Source organism: Barbus barbus (genome assembly GCF_936440315.1).
Source record: "Barbus barbus genome assembly, chromosome: 7".
NCBI lineage: Eukaryota > Metazoa > Chordata > Actinopteri > Cypriniformes > Cyprinidae > Barbus > Barbus barbus.
Genome location: NC_136735.1, coordinates 26921660 through 26940227, shown reverse-complemented (window position 1 = coordinate 26940227; position 18568 = coordinate 26921660). Strand labels below are relative to the sequence as shown.

The 18568-nt window shown below is 36.5% G+C and overlaps 1 protein-coding gene across 1 annotated transcript in view; it reads right to left on the bottom strand.

Moving 5' to 3' along the window:
- ptprdb (protein tyrosine phosphatase receptor type Db) overlaps window positions 1-18568 on the bottom strand; it is a 53971-nt gene that overhangs the window by 11523 nt on the left and 23880 nt on the right. The window contains exons 6-19 of the mRNA XM_079420880.1: window positions 17696-17806; window positions 15928-16197; window positions 14666-15247; window positions 14410-14552; window positions 14182-14323; window positions 6964-7061; window positions 5809-6065; window positions 4779-4872; window positions 4384-4593; window positions 3941-4101; window positions 3226-3341; window positions 3060-3098; window positions 1074-1171; window positions 736-859 (exon numbers count right to left, since the gene is read on the bottom strand). Coding sequence (XP_079277006.1) covers window positions 736-859; window positions 1074-1171; window positions 3060-3098; window positions 3226-3341; window positions 3941-4101; window positions 4384-4593; window positions 4779-4872; window positions 5809-6065; window positions 6964-7061; window positions 14182-14323; window positions 14410-14552; window positions 14666-15247; window positions 15928-16197; window positions 17696-17806 — 2445 coding nt within the window. The remainder of the gene's footprint in view (window positions 1-735; window positions 860-1073; window positions 1172-3059; window positions 3099-3225; window positions 3342-3940; window positions 4102-4383; window positions 4594-4778; window positions 4873-5808; window positions 6066-6963; window positions 7062-14181; window positions 14324-14409; window positions 14553-14665; window positions 15248-15927; window positions 16198-17695; window positions 17807-18568) is intronic.

Here is an 18568-nt window from a genome sequence, read left to right as displayed (position 1 = left end):
GACGAAGCAGCATCAGAGTCTAAATGTTCGAGTCCTGTCTATCTATACTGTCCTATCACATTAAAGGCAAAAATGCCAAAAAATTTAATAAAAAAGTGAAGACACTGCATAAACCAAGCAGCTCTAAAATACACAATATAAAATAAATCTTAACTTCTGCAAATGTATAAGAGGTGATCTGAATCACCTTCAAATTAGTATATGTCAGTGCTATTTTAGTATTATTTCTATACTATTATAGCACATATTAATACTTAGAATTTCAGCTTTTTGAAGTGTTTATTTTTAGGTTTTTAGTTAGATTTTATGATATTCATTTTTAGTAATTTTGTTATGTGCTTTTGTCATTGTTTTTTTTTTATATTTCTTTTTAATATTTATGTTTTTGTTTTAGTAATTTTACAAGAAACTTATTTCAGTTAGTTGCTAAGGTAATTAAGTTGGCAGGAACCAATTAAGTTTTTTATGTTAATCTAATATAAAATTTTATTTCAGCTTTATACCAAAACAATATTTAATAGTTTTAGCATACAATAATAACACTGGTAAAGTTAAGTGTACATTTAGAGATAACAAACATCAGTGGTGCAAGATGCAATAAATGTGAATGGGTAATAACCTTCTCTTTGTTGATTTCCCATGATAATACCCCTTTAAAATTAAAAATGTGCTATTTCTCATGAATACAGACATAGAAAAAGCAATACTGGCCATACTGAGCACACGCAATCTCACCATCATTGTTGGAAAGTGCTACTATGGTGTGGTCGTAGGCGATGACATTGGCATATCTGTTCTTTGGCTTGTTAATCTCAAGGTTAGAATGTTCCCATGAGAACTGCTGCCCTGGATCAATAGACTACAAGAAAGAAGCACACCATGAATTACACAACATTCACATGGCCTATGCATTAAAATCTGTGCTCACACAACAAAAGTACATGAAAAAGAACTCAAAGCATGTTATAGTATGCTGAAAATGTGGTGCTAACACACATCGTTCCTTGGCCAATATGTGCTTAATATACACCCGTGGGGTGTGAATGTAAGTGTGTTTGAGTGTGAGATCTGACCTCATACTCTTGAGAGAACCTCAGGTTGTCATTGGCTTTCATCCTCTCTATGTGAGCTGGCAGTTCTGAGACGGATACTGGAGGGTGGCTGGTCATGCCTGTCAATCACATCACACAAACACATCAGTTCAGACCCTGAGAACAAGGCACGCTGCTGGACTGAGTGCTCTGAGCAGTGTGAGAGAATGTTAGTGATCTCATCCATGTTTTAGCACTAGGGTTCACGAGTTTATGGGTTTTGAGGAGCAAACTGCTAAAAGAATATCACCAGAAGTTAACCCTGTAAAGCCTGATATATGAAAAATATAATTTTTTCTTTGAATGGAACAGTTTATTGAACCTTTAGTCAATTAATTAATGTGTTTTTGCATATCAGGCTTTTATGACTTATAGAGTGTGAAATAAAGAGAATTTGGAGCTCATACTGAGGAGGGAAAAACACCTCTGTTTTATTCAGAGGCCCAAACTACTCAATTTGGTGCAATTGCTGATATTTATATGGCCAAAAACTAAGATGCAATTCTGCTTGTAATGTAAATCAATGAGATCTTTATAACAGTATTGCAGGCTACCTATATAAAATGCATATAAATACCAGTTGTCACTCTATATTTCAAGGTGATATTTAAATTAGTGCTGTCAAAACAATTAATCGGTTATTAATCACACCCAAAATAAACGTTTGTGTTTACATATGTGTGTACTGTGTATATTTATATGGATATATAAATACACACACATATATGTATATATTTAAGATATATTAAGTAAACAAACTTTTATTTTGGATGTGATTAATCGTGATTAATCGACTTGACATCACTACTTTAAATTCTTAATTTAATGATCAAAGCTATAGTTTTTGGGATTATAGTTGTGGACATATAATAGAACATATATTTGACACTCACATCTTAACATGATATTTCAAAAAAAAATGTTGCATGGATAAAGTTGCTTTAGTCCGTTCAGTGTTCATCTTGAAATATTACCATATAAAACTTTTTCCCAAACTTACTTAATAAAAATCAGCCAAGATTTAACAGCTAAAAGAAAAAGATACCATGACCTGAAAGGGGAAGTTTTTCAGTTTTGATTGTTTTAAGAACGTTGATTATTAGAGGCCTTAGAAATATATGTACTGTATTAAAAATGATACACTAGATTATAGGGTTAAATCTAACGAAACCTCATTTTAGGGTGTTTTTACTTTTTTATTGTGGGAGGGGACTGACCTCCGCCCAGACAGATATTCATATCCCACTCTAAAATCTCTATAAATAAAATCTGAACTATACTGAATGTGCACAGGAGAGGGTATAGATTACAATACAGTCAGAAGTATTAAGCAAGATGAAATAAACAATGAAACAGCTGAATCAGATCAAATTAAACTTAAAGCAGAAATCAATATTGCTGAATTTAGAATATCACTGAGAAGAGTTCATTTCATGTCTGCAATAGTTGCCTGTTCAACAAATTCAAGATCAACATTGATTCAACACTGAATTACAGTAATCTCTAATATATTGTTTTATTTATTTATTATTTGTTTTATTTATTCTCCATTTAGAGAGCTAGCTGTAATTGTGTGTGTCTGTGTGTAGATCGGTTTTCACCAAATCTCCCCAGAAGGAGGGTAAGGAAACATCTTAATAAACACTAAACAATGTCTTATTGAAAATCTAAAAATGCAGAAAGTTTGTGTGAGGGTTTAGAGGTTAGGAGATAGAAAATATTATTTGCTAAATATAAAACAGGGAAGACAATGGAAAGTGTGTATGTATGAGTGTTTGCTGGTGTGTGAGAGCTGTTTGTGACGTCAATCAGAGTAGAGAGAGAAAAGCTTCACACGCTGCAGCAGGTGTTCACATACACCCCTGTTATGAGCCAAATGAGTTAAGAGGATGAAAAAGCCAAACCGGTTACTGCATAAGTATGAATGGGGTTAAGCAGTCAATATACACTTCAAAAACCACAACTAACTTGATAACCGTCGATAACCGATGATAGATGCACGCAAACCTAGAAAAGAGACAGCATCGTGTTGATACCGACAGTGTGTGCATCAAAGTGCTAATACTTTGATTCTTGAGCTCTCTGTACCTGTGTGTGAGTGTGTTTGTGACATGTCTTTTCATCAATAAATTACCAGCCGTTGGGAAGTTGATTCTACGCAGCTCCACTGGGTCAGATGGATGCTGGGAACTCATGGCTTTACTGCTGCTGGGAAAGCTGCACTTCCTGCCCTCCAGCTCTGCCCGCTTCCTGTAACATCACACGCGCAGGAGCATTAAAGCAACACTCACTTAGTAGGAAATAGTTTATATTGCATTTCGGTCATAATTAGATTTAGAGAGAAATATAATACACAGACCTGTCTGGTTTGCTGGTTTGTGAACAGATAAAGTGAGGGAAGAAAAAAGAATTAGGGATAAATAAAATCAGCTTCTGCAGAAGTAAAATATAAAGGATCTATCATTTTTATTCCTTTGCTTATTACTCTCTCATTCTTTTCAATTTTCATTCAAACGAATGAATAATTTAGGCTGATTTGTGAATCGTTCAAGAGATTCATTCAAAAGGACTGACTCTAATGAATGATTCACTCACAAACACCATGATTTTAAGTTGAACTCTATACAGGCAATATCTAGAAAATACAACAAGTTTAGATTTCAGAAAAAGTTAAAGCACAGCTGGATTAGAAAAATTTATTTTCACCATAGATCTATGATTTAAATGTATTAATTTCCTGGTTTTTAATGAATGTCACTTAATTTCTTCATCCCTTTGATGTCATTTAATCTACATTCAAATCATCAAATTCTCAATCATTTCTCTGATCAAATCTCTTTCTCTCTCACCTTTTAAAGAGTAGGATGAGGATGACAATGCTGATAATAAAAATGACCGCAAGCACTGGCCCCACCACCCACAGAAGCCCCTCCTCCTCATCAACGATTGGCTGTGGCTCAACATCGGAGAACAGCACTGCATCAGAGAATGGACTCGTGGAGTACACGGTCTGTCAATCATAAATGAAAAACATCGTTCTTACTGTAGTTTTTCAAAAAATGCTTTATGCATTTTAAGTTTTGCCCCCACATTTTCTGTTGAATGTCACAATTCCTAATTTAAAAATAAGCAGTGCATCATAATTTCCTTTACTAAATGTTTCAAAGTGAGCTATGTTCTTCTCAGAAATGATTCACTCACACAATACGTATTTAACACCGTATATCTAATCACTACATTTTCATAGTGGACCCCAAATTACTCTAATATGAGAGAGAAAAGAAGGACTTACATTCTGGCCCAGTTCAAGAATGGCCAGCACGAAGCACACATACTCCTGTCCGTTTACAAGCGGCCGGTTTAGGAATGCTCCATACACACGTCCGTCTCCTAGTTTGAATTCAGCTGGAAGATTCTGGAAATGAGCGCTGATGTATGCTTTTGCCTCCGCCTGCCTCCGTAGACGCACAGAGCGACCGGTGCCATTAATCTCCCTCAGCAGCTGGAGAAACCAGAAAACAGACAAGCGCAGGTCACAAGCTAATCACAACAGACACTGCAACTCCCCTGTGTTGAACCAACATGTGCTTTAAACTTTGAACAGCTTTTTCAACAACGACAGCGAACAACTTGATGAAAATTGTACAAAATTACAACATCTGCAACTCAATTACAAAAATGTATAACCTCATCAATGTTCATCTCATCTGGATCACTCCATAAATTCTGGAAGTTTCCTCCTCTCTGCCTCTTCAGGGGAACAACCACAATGTAGAAACCCCTTCCAATAAAAATATGATATTAATTATTATGGGTGAATCTCATAAAGAAAAGACTGGGGTTGCTTTTTGCTCCAAAAAAAATAATCATAAAGAAAAATGTTTACACTGTAAAACTGAATGCTGAAAATTCTGATTTTCAAAGGAATAATTTATATAAAATATCTATTATTAAAATAATATTAAAACAGGAAACAGTTATTTTAAATTTCATTACCCTATTGAAAAAGATTATACTAAAATGTAGTTGAAATACATTCATGCCATTCTAAGTATACTACAAATACATTTACATATTTATGTACTTCATAAAAATACCCTGCAATTATACTTATTATTATAAGTTATTATAATAATAAGTTATTATACTAAACTGGTATACTTGAAGTCTGCTAAATTGGAACAACTGATTTTGTACTTAATGCACTTTAATTGTGTGGAAGTATATGTGATTGTGCTAAAGTGGAACTATTGCAAGTATACTTTAGGTACTCTTTAAATATATTGCATTTAAAGACTTATTATTCAAAGATCATACAATCCTCATCAATAGTGACATTAAAACACATTTTATGCTTAATATAAAAAAATGTGCATTGTGCACAAGTAGTACTCCAAATAAAGCTTTATCCTTTTTATATCAGCAAGTCTTGAGCGATATGTCAGTAAATATGTTAATATATTTGAACCATACTTAGTATGAAATAAACGTATTTTAAATATATTACTTTTTTATTAGGGTAATCTTTCACAATATTATTTTGACTGAAATTTTTATCAAATCAATGCAGCCTCTGTGAATTTTTGACTTTAGAATTTTGAAACCACAATGGAAATCTGGAAAGCTATTTTAGACCTGAACATAAACAGTTCAAAGTAAGTCAAATTTGAAGCTTTTAATAAATCCCACCCTCTATTTTCACTGGTGTATTCCTGACCTGACATTAGCCTGTCCCTGGACAGTGGGCAGCTGCAGGGTAGCGATGCTCTGAGAGGTGGTTTTGTCCAGCAGCTGGGGTTTCCTAGTCAGCAGGTTTGGAGCTGTCATGGCATCTGCGCGGTGCTGCAGGCCTCCAGTGCCATCAGCTTTACTAGTTAACACGAAGGTGTAAAGAGACTGGGGCTTCAGCTTAGTCACCAACTTCTGCCCGAGCCTCCCATCCACCTCCACACTCCCACCATCACCATATGAGATCTGAGAGAGAAGCAGAAAATAGAAAAGCAAATAAACGTAAATTGCACACTTAACCAACCAAGACTATGCACATTTTGTGGCACACACACATTCGAGGAGGGCAAAGAGAGATTAATACTGATACCTCAGACACTTGCTAACATGTGCACACTCACACGTCTATACAAACACTGTCATACACAATTCCATCTCAATATGTTGCATGAAGGGTGGCGATGGAGGAACAACACACACACACCCACATGTTTGTTTTTATACTGAGTTAATGATATCTTCTGTCATCTAAGCCACTGATTCTCAACCAGGGGTCTGGGGCCCACTTAAAAGGGGGCCACAAGATGGCTTAAAAACACAAAACCAGCTTTAAAATAAAAAACAGCAAAAGAACTGACATCAGATTTCTTATTCTTATTATTTCTGATTTCTTGTCAGTGTGTGCACTTGCTTGGCCACTTTTAGTTGATAAACAGGAAAGTGGGTCCAGCTGAATTGAAATGGTGATTTGTTGGATTGGTATAAAAAAGGTTATTATACCGCGGCAGTCGTCGTGTGAAGACCTAAGAGTGTAAAGACCATCAACTCTACCGTGCGACTCCACCGGGCAGGGACACCGGCAAGGGATAGAAGTATCGCTTTTTATTTTAGTTTATTCATTTATATGTTTATTATTGAAATGTTGTTATATGCATGTGTCAATTTTATTTAATTTCTTTATTTTCTTAAATATGTGGGTATATAGTATTTATAGAGTTGTAACTTTTAGTTTTAGTTACTTTTTCTTATTTGTAAGTCGCTTTGGACAAAAGCGTCTGCTAAATGACAAAAGTAAGTAAGTAAGTAAAACCAGACTCATGCTCTCACACAAACGCAGCCAAGTACTGTATTTCGCAGTACTTACAATAAGAGATTGTGCTTTATTGTTGGTAGTTCGTGACTCCCAGGTCAGCAGCACTGAACTCTTCATAGCAGCTTTCACTCTGAAGTTCACAGCAAACACTATTAAAGAGAGAGAACAAAAAAAAAAACAAGAGATCAACACATCACACATCAATACTTCAGCTCACCTGAGCAGAACCTCTGGCCTCCAGCATTGCTATAGCATTTATGAAGAACATCAAAGAATCTTTTCAACTGTTTCTACTAAAAACATTTACCACATCAGGCTGTTATCCGTAAAGGGTGCACAGAGCCGTCAGGAGAAAAAAGAGCTAGTAAGTTACTTTTTCTCATAGTGCTGCTGAAAAGAATTCATCACTCTTTTCTAAAGGCTCACCTTTACCATAGTTGTCTTATGAGATAATGGAGCACTCCACATTCACCTAGATCCATTTACAGAGAGATTCTCACCTTTTATCTACACTTAATGGACGTCACCGCACAAGAAACTCAGACCAACAAAGACAGACAAAAAATGACCAGACAAACAGAAAATATCCTTCCAGAGTAATGAAAATGAAGTGGTTTTGTTTAGGAAGGCTTGCCTGACAGTAAATGTTTGTGTGTGAGGAGGATGAACACGAGTCCTACCTTCCTGTGCTGGTTGTGTTTTGATGGATATAGGAAGACTATAGGGCCCAGGGCCGTGTTTGCTAAGCACGCATACTCTTGCCACATACTCAGTATTTGGCCTTAGGCCGTTAAGAACCACTGTGGCCTCTGAAACGTCTGATTCCATGGCAATGTCTGTCCCATTACTATAGGTGACAGCGAACCACACACGGTAACCTTGGATCCGGTCATAGTTTTTTGGTCGCTCCCATCTCAGGATCACAGAAGAGGAGTTAATGTCTTCAGCTGTTAAGTTAGCCAAAAGCTGAACGGTTTCCTGTACGCTCACATTTAAAACATCTGTTGTCCCTGAGGCTGTTACCATGTCGTCTGTGGTTGTTTGCACCACGTTTGGTATTAAAAGTGTGACCTGAGCGCTTGATCCGTAACCCCAGATGGTACGGGCCGCGAGACGGAATACGTACAGCACCCCTGCGCTCAAAGATGGGACGGTGTAGGTGCGTTCCTCAGCGTTTAGCTCTTGCACCATGAAGGAGTCTGAGGTTGGGTCAGCTTGGCCATATGAGAGCCTGTAGCCCAGCACAGGGGACAGACCAGCAGGAGGAGGCTGCCATTTCAGCAGGGCAGTGCCATCTTCTGATGGCGCAACTGTAAGCAGGGGCATACCTGGCACTGTGGAGTAGAAAATAATACTGTAGATCAACACTACATATGTAGCACTGCAGCTAAGATATGTGTAGGGTTAAGTGATACACTTGATTTTTTGTGGTTACTTCAATGATTAGTTCACCCAAAAATTTAAATGAAAAGACTTTCTTGTGCAATACACAAAACAAAAAAGTTTCTATGTTCTTTTCCATGGAATTACAATGAACAGGGACTAAAGAGTTCAACCTTTAAAAATGACTCACTGAAATCCCCAGAAGAATGAATTCACAGGAAATCTTGACATTCACCATAGCTTTAATAAGAGAAGTACTCTTTTGAGTGAATTGTTTGATCCTGTCACTAATTGGCTGAATCGAAATGTCACTCGATATCTACTGATATTCACTACAAATCTTGACATCCACCATAGCTTTTTTAAGTAAATAGAATTAGTGTGATTTGTTAACACATTTTTTTTTATTAAAGTCTTATCAGTGAATTATTTGATCTGGTTCACAATATCGGTCTGAATATTTCACGTAATGATCCGAAAGTTGAACTCACACCTTATTCAAAAGTTGAAATACACTGATTTGTTGGAAAATAATTCTGACTCAGATCTCTTCAGTGAATCATTTGATCTGGCTCACAAACTTGGCCTGAATGATTCGTTTATACATCAAAGACCTTATAATTCAAAAAAGCTGAACTCATTCAGTGATATTCACTCTTGACATTTACCATTAGAAGTAGTCTGATTTGTTGGAAAATAATTATTTTGAGTCTTTCAGTAAATCATTTGATCCAGTTCAATGAATGATTAATTTATGAATCGAAAAAAAATTAACTCACAGCTTACAATTCCAAAAAATTAACTCAATATCCAGTTGCAGCGATTGTGCAGAAGAGCAATCCTCAAATTGTCTCCCTGAGTTTTCATTGGAAAAAAACATCATGCATGTTTGGAATGATATTATTTTCATTTTTGGGTGACCTTTCTCTTTAACATTGAGATAAACATAAAAACAAGTGTATATACTAATGCATTAGCGGGAGTGTGTACACACATGATGGTTTAGTTCTGATGACTGCAGGTTTGCTGCGAGCTCCATCGCCTTTTGAGTTGAATGCAGCCACAGTCACAGAGTATTCAGTGTTCGGCCATAAATCAGTCAAAATTAGGTCCTAATAAACAAATATACATTTTACCATAACACTAATTAAAAAAAAAACAAAAAAAAACAAACAAAGAAACCAAATGTTCTGTAACACTGCACCACATAATCTGTATTCATATCAGAGACTGAGTAAGGAGGAAGGCAAGGATTTGTTGTAAAATTAATGGGAGAAATTGCAATGCTCAATATGGCGGCGAATGGATGTCAAGCTTCTCGGTTAAAGGAGTCAATAACATTTTGATTGAGACAATGCCCGTTTTACTTTAGTACAGTATGTGCAAATACATTAGCTGGACTTGCATTTGATTTGAGCTAAAGAAGCAACTTTTTCATATCATTGATATCTTAATGATTTGATTTGACTTGAAAAACAGACTGCATTTTTTATGCACTCAGGTATATGTCTATTCATGCCTACTGCCTAGATAAAACAAAAGCTGCCTGAAGGCATAACCAAGATAGCCGCAAAGTGAACTGATTTGCCTCAAAGGGACTTTGATTCATGTAAATGCATGAATCATTCTGGGTCATATTCAAAGTAGATATACTCACATATTGTTTTGAGTCGTTCTGTGGCTGTTTACAAAAACAAGACAACATTGATGTGAATGCAAAGATATAATATGATTATTCGCAACAACACAATGAATAAAAGGTCTATTGAGAATAAATAGTGTGAAAGGTTCACTGGGACAATTACATGGTGGTTTTAAGGCTCTTAGTTTTTGAGATAGTTATCAGAAGCTCTGTCTCAGCATGCGGATAATGAGCAGATACTGATGCTATCTGATGATTTAGGCTAAATTAAAGTCTATTTAGAAAGCATTAGCTGAGCTACGAAGCCTAATTTCTGACAAACAAACAACTTGATCAGATCAAGTGATAGTTGGGATCTGCATCATATTTCTAATATATGTGAGTGATTCTTCAATTAGCAGCACTACTTGAAACATTGAAAAAGAAAAACATCTTCAAACTGTTTCAACTATCACATTATCACATGTATCGATCAAGTTCATTTTGATATGTGTGATGGTGTGGATTTTGTTATATGATGGTGGTGACATTTTTCTGCATAATAGGTTGGATAAACCTTATACTTATTAACACAACAATTAGCTAGCAATAAATTATACATTTAATTATGAATGAATAAATATGAATAAAAAAGTTGAAATGTTTATAAATTAAAACGTTCAAATACTGACTGGTTCAGTAATGACATCCTGTAAAAATACTCATAAGATAATGTAATAATACTCATACAGATAAGATGTAATCTCAATAGTAATTTCTGATCTTCCAAATGCCACTTTACTCTCATATCACTATTCATTTTCATAATAACAAAATTATTTCGATTGATTAATATTTATTAATTGAAAATTTGTTGAACAAGAAACCAATAGTTGCCTTGATGAATTTATTGGCTGAATGAGGCTATTTGTATGTGAATGAAAAGAATTTAAACTGACAAAAATAGAGTTAGGTAGGACAGAGTTTAAGACAATACGATTTAAAACAAGACAACTGTAATACACTGATAACCACCAAAAATAGGTGGTGATGAGAAAGTCACATGATGGACCATCACAAACAGCTTTTCCACAAGCTGAGAAAGAAAATACTAACATAGAAGATGCGCAATGTCACTCCGTCTTTTCTTTTAATGTTTGATTGACATTGAGACACATCTATATTAAGACCAACTCTAATGCATGGATCTAATATAATGTTACACATCAGATTTTTCCCCAACCATTAACTAAACATTCATGTAAGACATAACAGATTATGTTTGTGTGAATCTCGCCAAGAAATATTTCACAATAATGTACATTTATAGATGCGCTTTGCAAATGTCAGTCAGCACGATCATTTTATTTTCATCAGCATGGATTTGGAAAATACTATTTCACTGTTTTGGACTCGTGTCATCGAGAATTCAATATGAATATTCACAAAGCAGGAATGCTTCGCTTTGCAAAAAATTGACCAACAACTTTTGTTGAGAAGCAGCAGCAGTCATCCAGAAGTGAGTAGAAAAAAAGGTACTCCTCTCAGAAAACATACAAATAAAGATCATTTTAGATGTTTAATTACTATTTGGAGCAATGGGATCGCTAGAAGACTTAATGAACCAATTTTAGTGAAAACCTCAAAACGACCAAAACTGACATTTTTTCACTTCTTTTGCCTGTAGCTCGAAATTAGTGCGAATTCCAACTAATTTTGCCAGCACGGGTCACATATTGGTGTTAAAAGAGTGAATATTGAGTATTTCTAAAGACGGGTTGCAGCAGTACTGACTGAGAAGTATATTTTTGTGTGTGTGTCAGTGAGGTGAAGTCTCCTACCTGCGGGTCTCTCAGTAGGAGTTCCCTAATTCTGGGTGAGACTGTTCTCTCCCCTGCTGTTCGTCTGGCGTATGTCACCTGGTAACCACGAATCTTTCCATGCTGTCGCTCAGCAACTGGAGGTTTCCATGACACTCTGGCAGAGGTGGCGTTTAAAACCACCACATCCACACCCCGTGGTGGTGCGCTGGGCACTAAAGGGGCATTTTTAGTAAAAGACATGTAATCACAGCTGAACATTCCTTCCTGATCACAGGAGGAGGACGGAAAAGGTGAGGAAAAGAGGTGTGGCAATTCGTTGACTTTTGCCTTGGATAGGGATCTGACCATGTTTTCACCAGGGTGACAAAAATGCAATTGCCGACACAGATGGAAAAATACTTCAAGAAAGAGGAGCTTGGGGGATGTCAGGAATAATGCAAGCACTTGTTTCAGAATAAGGCAAATGTTGAGAGGACAAGTGTGCCTTTGGTAGATGAAGGAAAGGGAGGCTTAGCTTCAGGTCATGGGTCAAATTAAGGCACCATCATATAGACATACCATCTTCTCCTGTGCGGATCAATATCGGTAGGCTCTCAGGCCCTTGACCTGTGTCAGTGTGAGCAGCAACTGACACAGAGTACAGGGTCCCTTTCTTCAGCCCCTCTATCCGATACCGGAAACAGTTAGATGGGATGTCCGAGATCCTCTGTACGGGGTCTTTTTCCCGTTCCACTGCCACATATCGGATGGAGTATCCTGTTATGACTGCGTTTTCATCTGTCAGGGGTGGAGCCCAGCTGAGCAATAGACTTGTGGGGGAGGGGCTTATGCATGTGACTTCCTGGGGATGGGGTATGGACTCTGATTGGGTGGTTAGAGAAGTGGCCGGGTTTAATTGTGTGTTGATGTATCAATGGTTAGTTTTAGTGTTGTTGCGAATGTAAATGTGTGGAAATGAAATGAAATCAGAAGAAAAGAAAAAGAAAGACACATAAAAGGACAAAATAGACATGTAAAATGCTGTTGTGTTGTCACAGACAGGTCAAATAAAGACATCAAATAATTGTCAACATGGTGAACTGAAACGAAAAACAAATACGTTTAACATAAAACTTACTTTTTTGACTCCCTCTTTCCAGTTCCTTTCATTGAGCGTCTCAAGCTCTTACCTGCTCTTTACACTTAACCCATCCACATACATCTATAACTTTGTTAAATAGGAATGATGACACTACCAAAATCTGACTGCTTTGTGTTATAGGTGAGTGTGTCAACCAGTGTTAGAGACCAACTAAATTCACTCGAATTTTCAGAACCTGACAACTGCTTTCAGTTTAGTGTACAGCTCTCCCAGTAACAAGCAACAATTTTCAACAAGTAGCGAAGCGTTATAGCCTAAAAAAACCCCAGCAAAAACATGCTCTCTTAAATTGTACTCACTATGTCTATCATGGGGAAATCTGATTCATTTAAGTGAATCTGTTCCTACTGATGGTTCATTTCAATGAAAAGGTACACAAAAAGACTCATGACTCATGTAATTTAGTTAAATGCTGCTGTTTATCACCATGTGTATACGATTATATTTTTTAGAAATATAAATAGGGGAGTTTTAAAGTTGTATTAGCTTTATGTTTCAATTATCTGTTCAAGTTTAATGTTGTCACCCCATTAAATCCTAGTTTTTATGTCCTTGTTTAAAAGTTTGAGGTCAGTGAGACTTTTTGATGTATCTGAAAGAAGTTTCTTATGCTCACAATGGCTGCATTTATTTGATCAAAAAAAGAAACACTGTGAAATATTATTACAATTTAAAATAACTGATTTCTATTTTAATATATTTAAATTAATTGATGTTAATGTAATTTATTCCTGTGATGGCAAAATTGAATTTTCAGCAGCCATTACTACAATTTTTAGTTCCACACGATCCTTCAGAAATCATTCTACTATATTGATTTGGCGCTCAGGAAACATTTTTTCTTATTATCAATATTGTGATCAGCTGCTTAATATTTTTGTGGAAACTATGATGCATTTTTTTCAGGATTCCTGATCAATACAAAGTTCAAAAGAACAGATGTTATTTGAAATAGAAATCTTTTGTAATAGAAATCCTAATCTTTAATTAATTAAAAAAATATTTGACTTTTGAATGGTAGAGTAAATAATGATCTCATTGTAAAAATAAATGATATTGTCTTATGGTCATATACTGTAAGTAAAAAATGATTTTTGCTACTTAAATTTCACTTTGTGACTTGTAACTAATGACATTAAAAAGTGGACTGTAGTTTAACTACTATGAAATTAAATGAAAAGACCAAGCTGAGCACAGACATCTTGCTGATTAAATGAGTTAAGAAGCCTGCCAGCATCCAAAATATGTAGCTTTGTCTTTTCAGCAAGCAGAAGAGTGTAAAAGCTCTGCACAGTACATACGTGTTTGTGGAGTCTGAATGGTGATTTCACTGGTGAATGCCCCCAGGCCGTGTTTGCTGCGTGCTGCTAGTTGAAATACGTAGGTGGAAAATGGCTTCAGATTTTTCAGCAGATAACTGGAGCTTGGATCAAATGATATTTTCTGAAAGACAGAGGTTTAAAGTAATTAGTATTAAACCAGACACTACAAAATGAAAACGTTTCGTATGTGTGTGTCTGTGTGTGTACCTGCTCTGGCTGGTCTCCAAGCCTATAAATAAGCTCATAACCAGTGATGGCATCTGTACCACTGTGAGCAGGAGGGATCCACGACAGAAGAATGCTGGTCTCTGATTTCACCTCTGCCTTCAGTTCAGTGGGCTGGGACGGGACTAGAAACGAGAGGAGGCAGAAAGACGATGCTTTTAGAGAATGATGCAACGGAAACAAAATAGGCTGCAATATTAGAATCTATAAAATAATCCCAACTTCACATTCTGCACACCTCCTGTCTTGGCAATGATGTGCAAGTCGCTGGAAAGAGGTCCATCTCCCACTGCAGTGAAGGCGAGAACTCTAATATAATAGGTTTTGTTCGGTGTCAGATCTCGTATGTTCAAAAAATTAGCCCCTCGAACCATTTCCTTCTCCCATTGGCTCACAGACAGTGACGAATCCGAGGTGTAATAGACCCTGTAACCAACCACCTGACCGTTGGCTTCCTCTGGCTCCTCCCACTGCACCATCGCTGTGGAACCACTCAGCATACGACCTCTGACACGACGAGGAGGGGAACTAGGTGCCTGTTCGGCTGTGCGAGCTTCGACGGTCTGACTCGGTGAGCCACGGCCAATCGAATTCACCGCCACGACCCGGAAATGGTAATGCGAGTAGGGGCTGAGTCCACCCACGCTGTAACGAGTTGTTGCTATGGCATCAATTTCTTTAAAGGGGTCGGTGGAGGAGGCGGGACGATACTGAATGATGTAGTAAGATACAGGAAGTGGATTTCCACTGTCCCACATTAGAGTAATGCTGGTGGCAGATCGCTCCATGATAACCGGAGCTCCTGGAGGATTGGGAAGGGCTAAGGAGGAGAAAACGGATAAATCAGGGACATTTATTTAAAATATTAAATATCTATTTGTTTAATATTGTGTGCTGTGTAATACTTAAGTGAAAATTGTTAAAAAGTTTAACATTACACTTAACTGTTTTACTGTATTTAAAATCAAATAAAAGCAGCCATGGTGAACATATGAGACTTCTATCAAAAACTAAATTTAAGATTTTTTTTATCATTTTCATTGAGTATCATCACTACATATGGTATAGCATTTAAGGCTTCACAGACCTAATGTGAAGGTTGTTCCAGAATGTAGCAATTACACCTCCTAAAAAGCAATTTTTGGCCAAATTCAAAAGCAGAAATTCTTATAGGGAAGGCAATCTCAATGCATTGAAACCAGCTTAGTCAAACAAATATTAAGACGGTAAAGGAAATGAGACAAATGTTGATTTTGTGTGCACCCAGAGTGAGTTGCTGCCTATGAAGAATGTTCCAAGTCGTTGACTTATGAGGTCATATTTCAGTTGGCCAGGCATTAGACAGCAAGCCACCTCACTAGGCTTTGGAACAACCATTAGCCACCCTGCTTCCTAAATACTGGCTCTGCCCATGGAACATATTGTTTAACTAAAAGCTTTTTCTTTCTTTAATAACATCAAACATCTTCAAAGAGCCTTTTAAATATCACTCCTGCGTACCTTTAACTGTGATCTGGGCAACAGTTTCAATAACTCCGAGAGTCGACATGGCCACACACGTGTAGTTGGCAGACTGGCGTACATCTGTGAGCTCTAAAACATTCCGCCCAATAGGCATGTCATCTTCTGGAGTCAAATCCTCTGCTCCCAGCATCCATTTGACATATGGCATGGGAACGCCCACTGCCTGACAGGAGATATTCACACTTCCTCCCGGCATGATCTCATAATCCATTGGTGGCACCGAGAAGCGAGGAGGGATGCGACGCACTGAGGGTGTGAAAGACAGTGAGCCATTTATTAACTCATGCTAAAGACATTATTAATGCTACAGAGAGCACTGCACCTAATACGATATGCCCTCAAGATGTTGTATGCTGCAGGTTATCAATCTGTGTTCTAGTGAAGAGTGGGATAAGATGTGGCTGTGCTTTGTCCCAGACTATGCACAATTTTTGTGACTGGTCATATAATTAGAAAGGACCCATCAAAAGCAGCTGCCTGCGAACGCATGAGAAAAGTCCTACACATTTTTTTATCTAAATACTGATGTCATGTCAAATGTACACATTTTAAAGCAAATTTATCCAGGCTTAAAAATATATTTCATACAAGTTGGGGAATTGATAGAGTACGAAACAAGGTAAAATATTTTAAGAATTAGCCATGAATAATTAAAAGAAGCATTTTTCCCAAAATGGTAGTTGGGGAGTTAAGTGTATCAGACAGTGATGCTGAATTTGCCATTTAAATGTAATTAAATATTAAAGAAAGAAAAAATTTGATTTGAAAAAAAAGTTAAAAACACTGGCCTTTACTGGCTAAATCATATTCATATTAAATAGAATATATTCCATAAAACCGAAATTGTATTCTAAATCATATTCATATTCATATCATCAAATGTATTGTTAGTTCATGGACCATTAACTAACACATAAATGCTTTAGAAAAATGTTTCATTGTTAGTTCATGTTAACTAATGTATTTAACTGATATGGAACCTTATAGTAAAGTGTTACCCTTTTGGGTAATATTTCTTTAGTAATATTTATTTTTTTATAGTCTTATGTTATGCATGCTTTCTTGTAATTTCATTAGGACACCATGGAATATATTATATATTATAAATTTTCCTTCTATTGTATCTAATTTTTTCTTGCAAACAAAAAAACCTTTCTCTCCCCTGCTTATAAATTGTGAAGATACAGAAAATGATGGTGCTGTAATGTCACAGTATTCTATAACATGAACACCCATATAACCTAAAATGAATGTATGAATTAAATTGTAATTATTTGTTCAGATGGACACAAGTTCAAATGAGTACACAGCTTTACTATGAAATCATTTGCTATTAGCATGATGTTATGGAATGCGGTTAAGTAGGATCAGGTGAAATATGGTGGATTAGTGTCAAATGACATATGCAGTATTAGGATCTGGAAAGTGAGATAGACTGTCCGGAGGGAGAGAATCCCAGTGGAGGGGAATGATTATGTGGCTGTGAGGGTCTAAGACTTAGGTTAAAGTAAGAACAGAGCATTGGTTGGAGAGGAAGAACACTTACCATCTCTCAACTCTATAGAAGAGTCCCGGCAGTGAGAAATGAGCATAGAAAAAACAAATAATGACAACATATCTAAGGTAAGAGGAGATGATCTAAGAAGAATCAGACAGATCAGACTACATTATTCATACATATGTGTTATTTACAGGTTTTATTGTCTAATTCTACAGCACTCAAATAAGTAACACAAAGCTGTACCTCTGACATAAAGGTTAGCTGGTGTTGAGTAGCGCGTTCCTTCGCTGTTGGTCGCGACACACTCGTATTTACCCTGATCGGTTTCTTCACTCTGATCAATCTGAAGTGCACCTGGATAAATATGCACATATAAAGGCATTTACATTTACAACATGACGATACACTTTGTCACCAGCCCAGTACTTTGGAAGAAATGTTCTGGGTTGTGTACAAGTTAAGCTCTATTGACAGGCATATACTTTTTTCATATACAATTTTACAAAGTTAATAAGCAATTCTATCATGCTACTGTATACAACAATTTCTACTATATGTATGCATTTTACAGTTTACCCTGGTACAATACATTCCCTCTTTTCTGTGGAATAGCATGTCACAGATGCTTTACATACAGCTTAATTTGTACTGAACCTGTAACATTTTGTTAACTGTAACTCAGACATGCCAACACCACACAAACTGGTTTGCATGTAAATATCAGCACAGAATGACAGAGTTAAAGAATATAACAATCACTGCCGTTTTAAAAACTTTCCAAGAACAACTTTTCAAGAGTAAATTAAACCAAATATTGCCTTAATATCTCAAAACAATCGAACCAGTGACCGTGCCGAAGAGAAAAAGAAAAGTAGTCAGCCTCTTTCAACAATGTTATTTAAATATTAATAGTTAGATAGAGACGCAAACAGACAGAAATGACTCCAAGAGACAGACTGTTGCACTGCATGTAGAGGAGATTCTGAAAAGGCTTCATTAAAAAGACAAGATATAAATAAAAAATAGCCTGATTTATGATCCAAGTAGAAATTTCTAGCTGAAAAATTAAATGGTGTTTAATTAGAGGGATAAAGAAGTGAACAGATCCACAGAGGG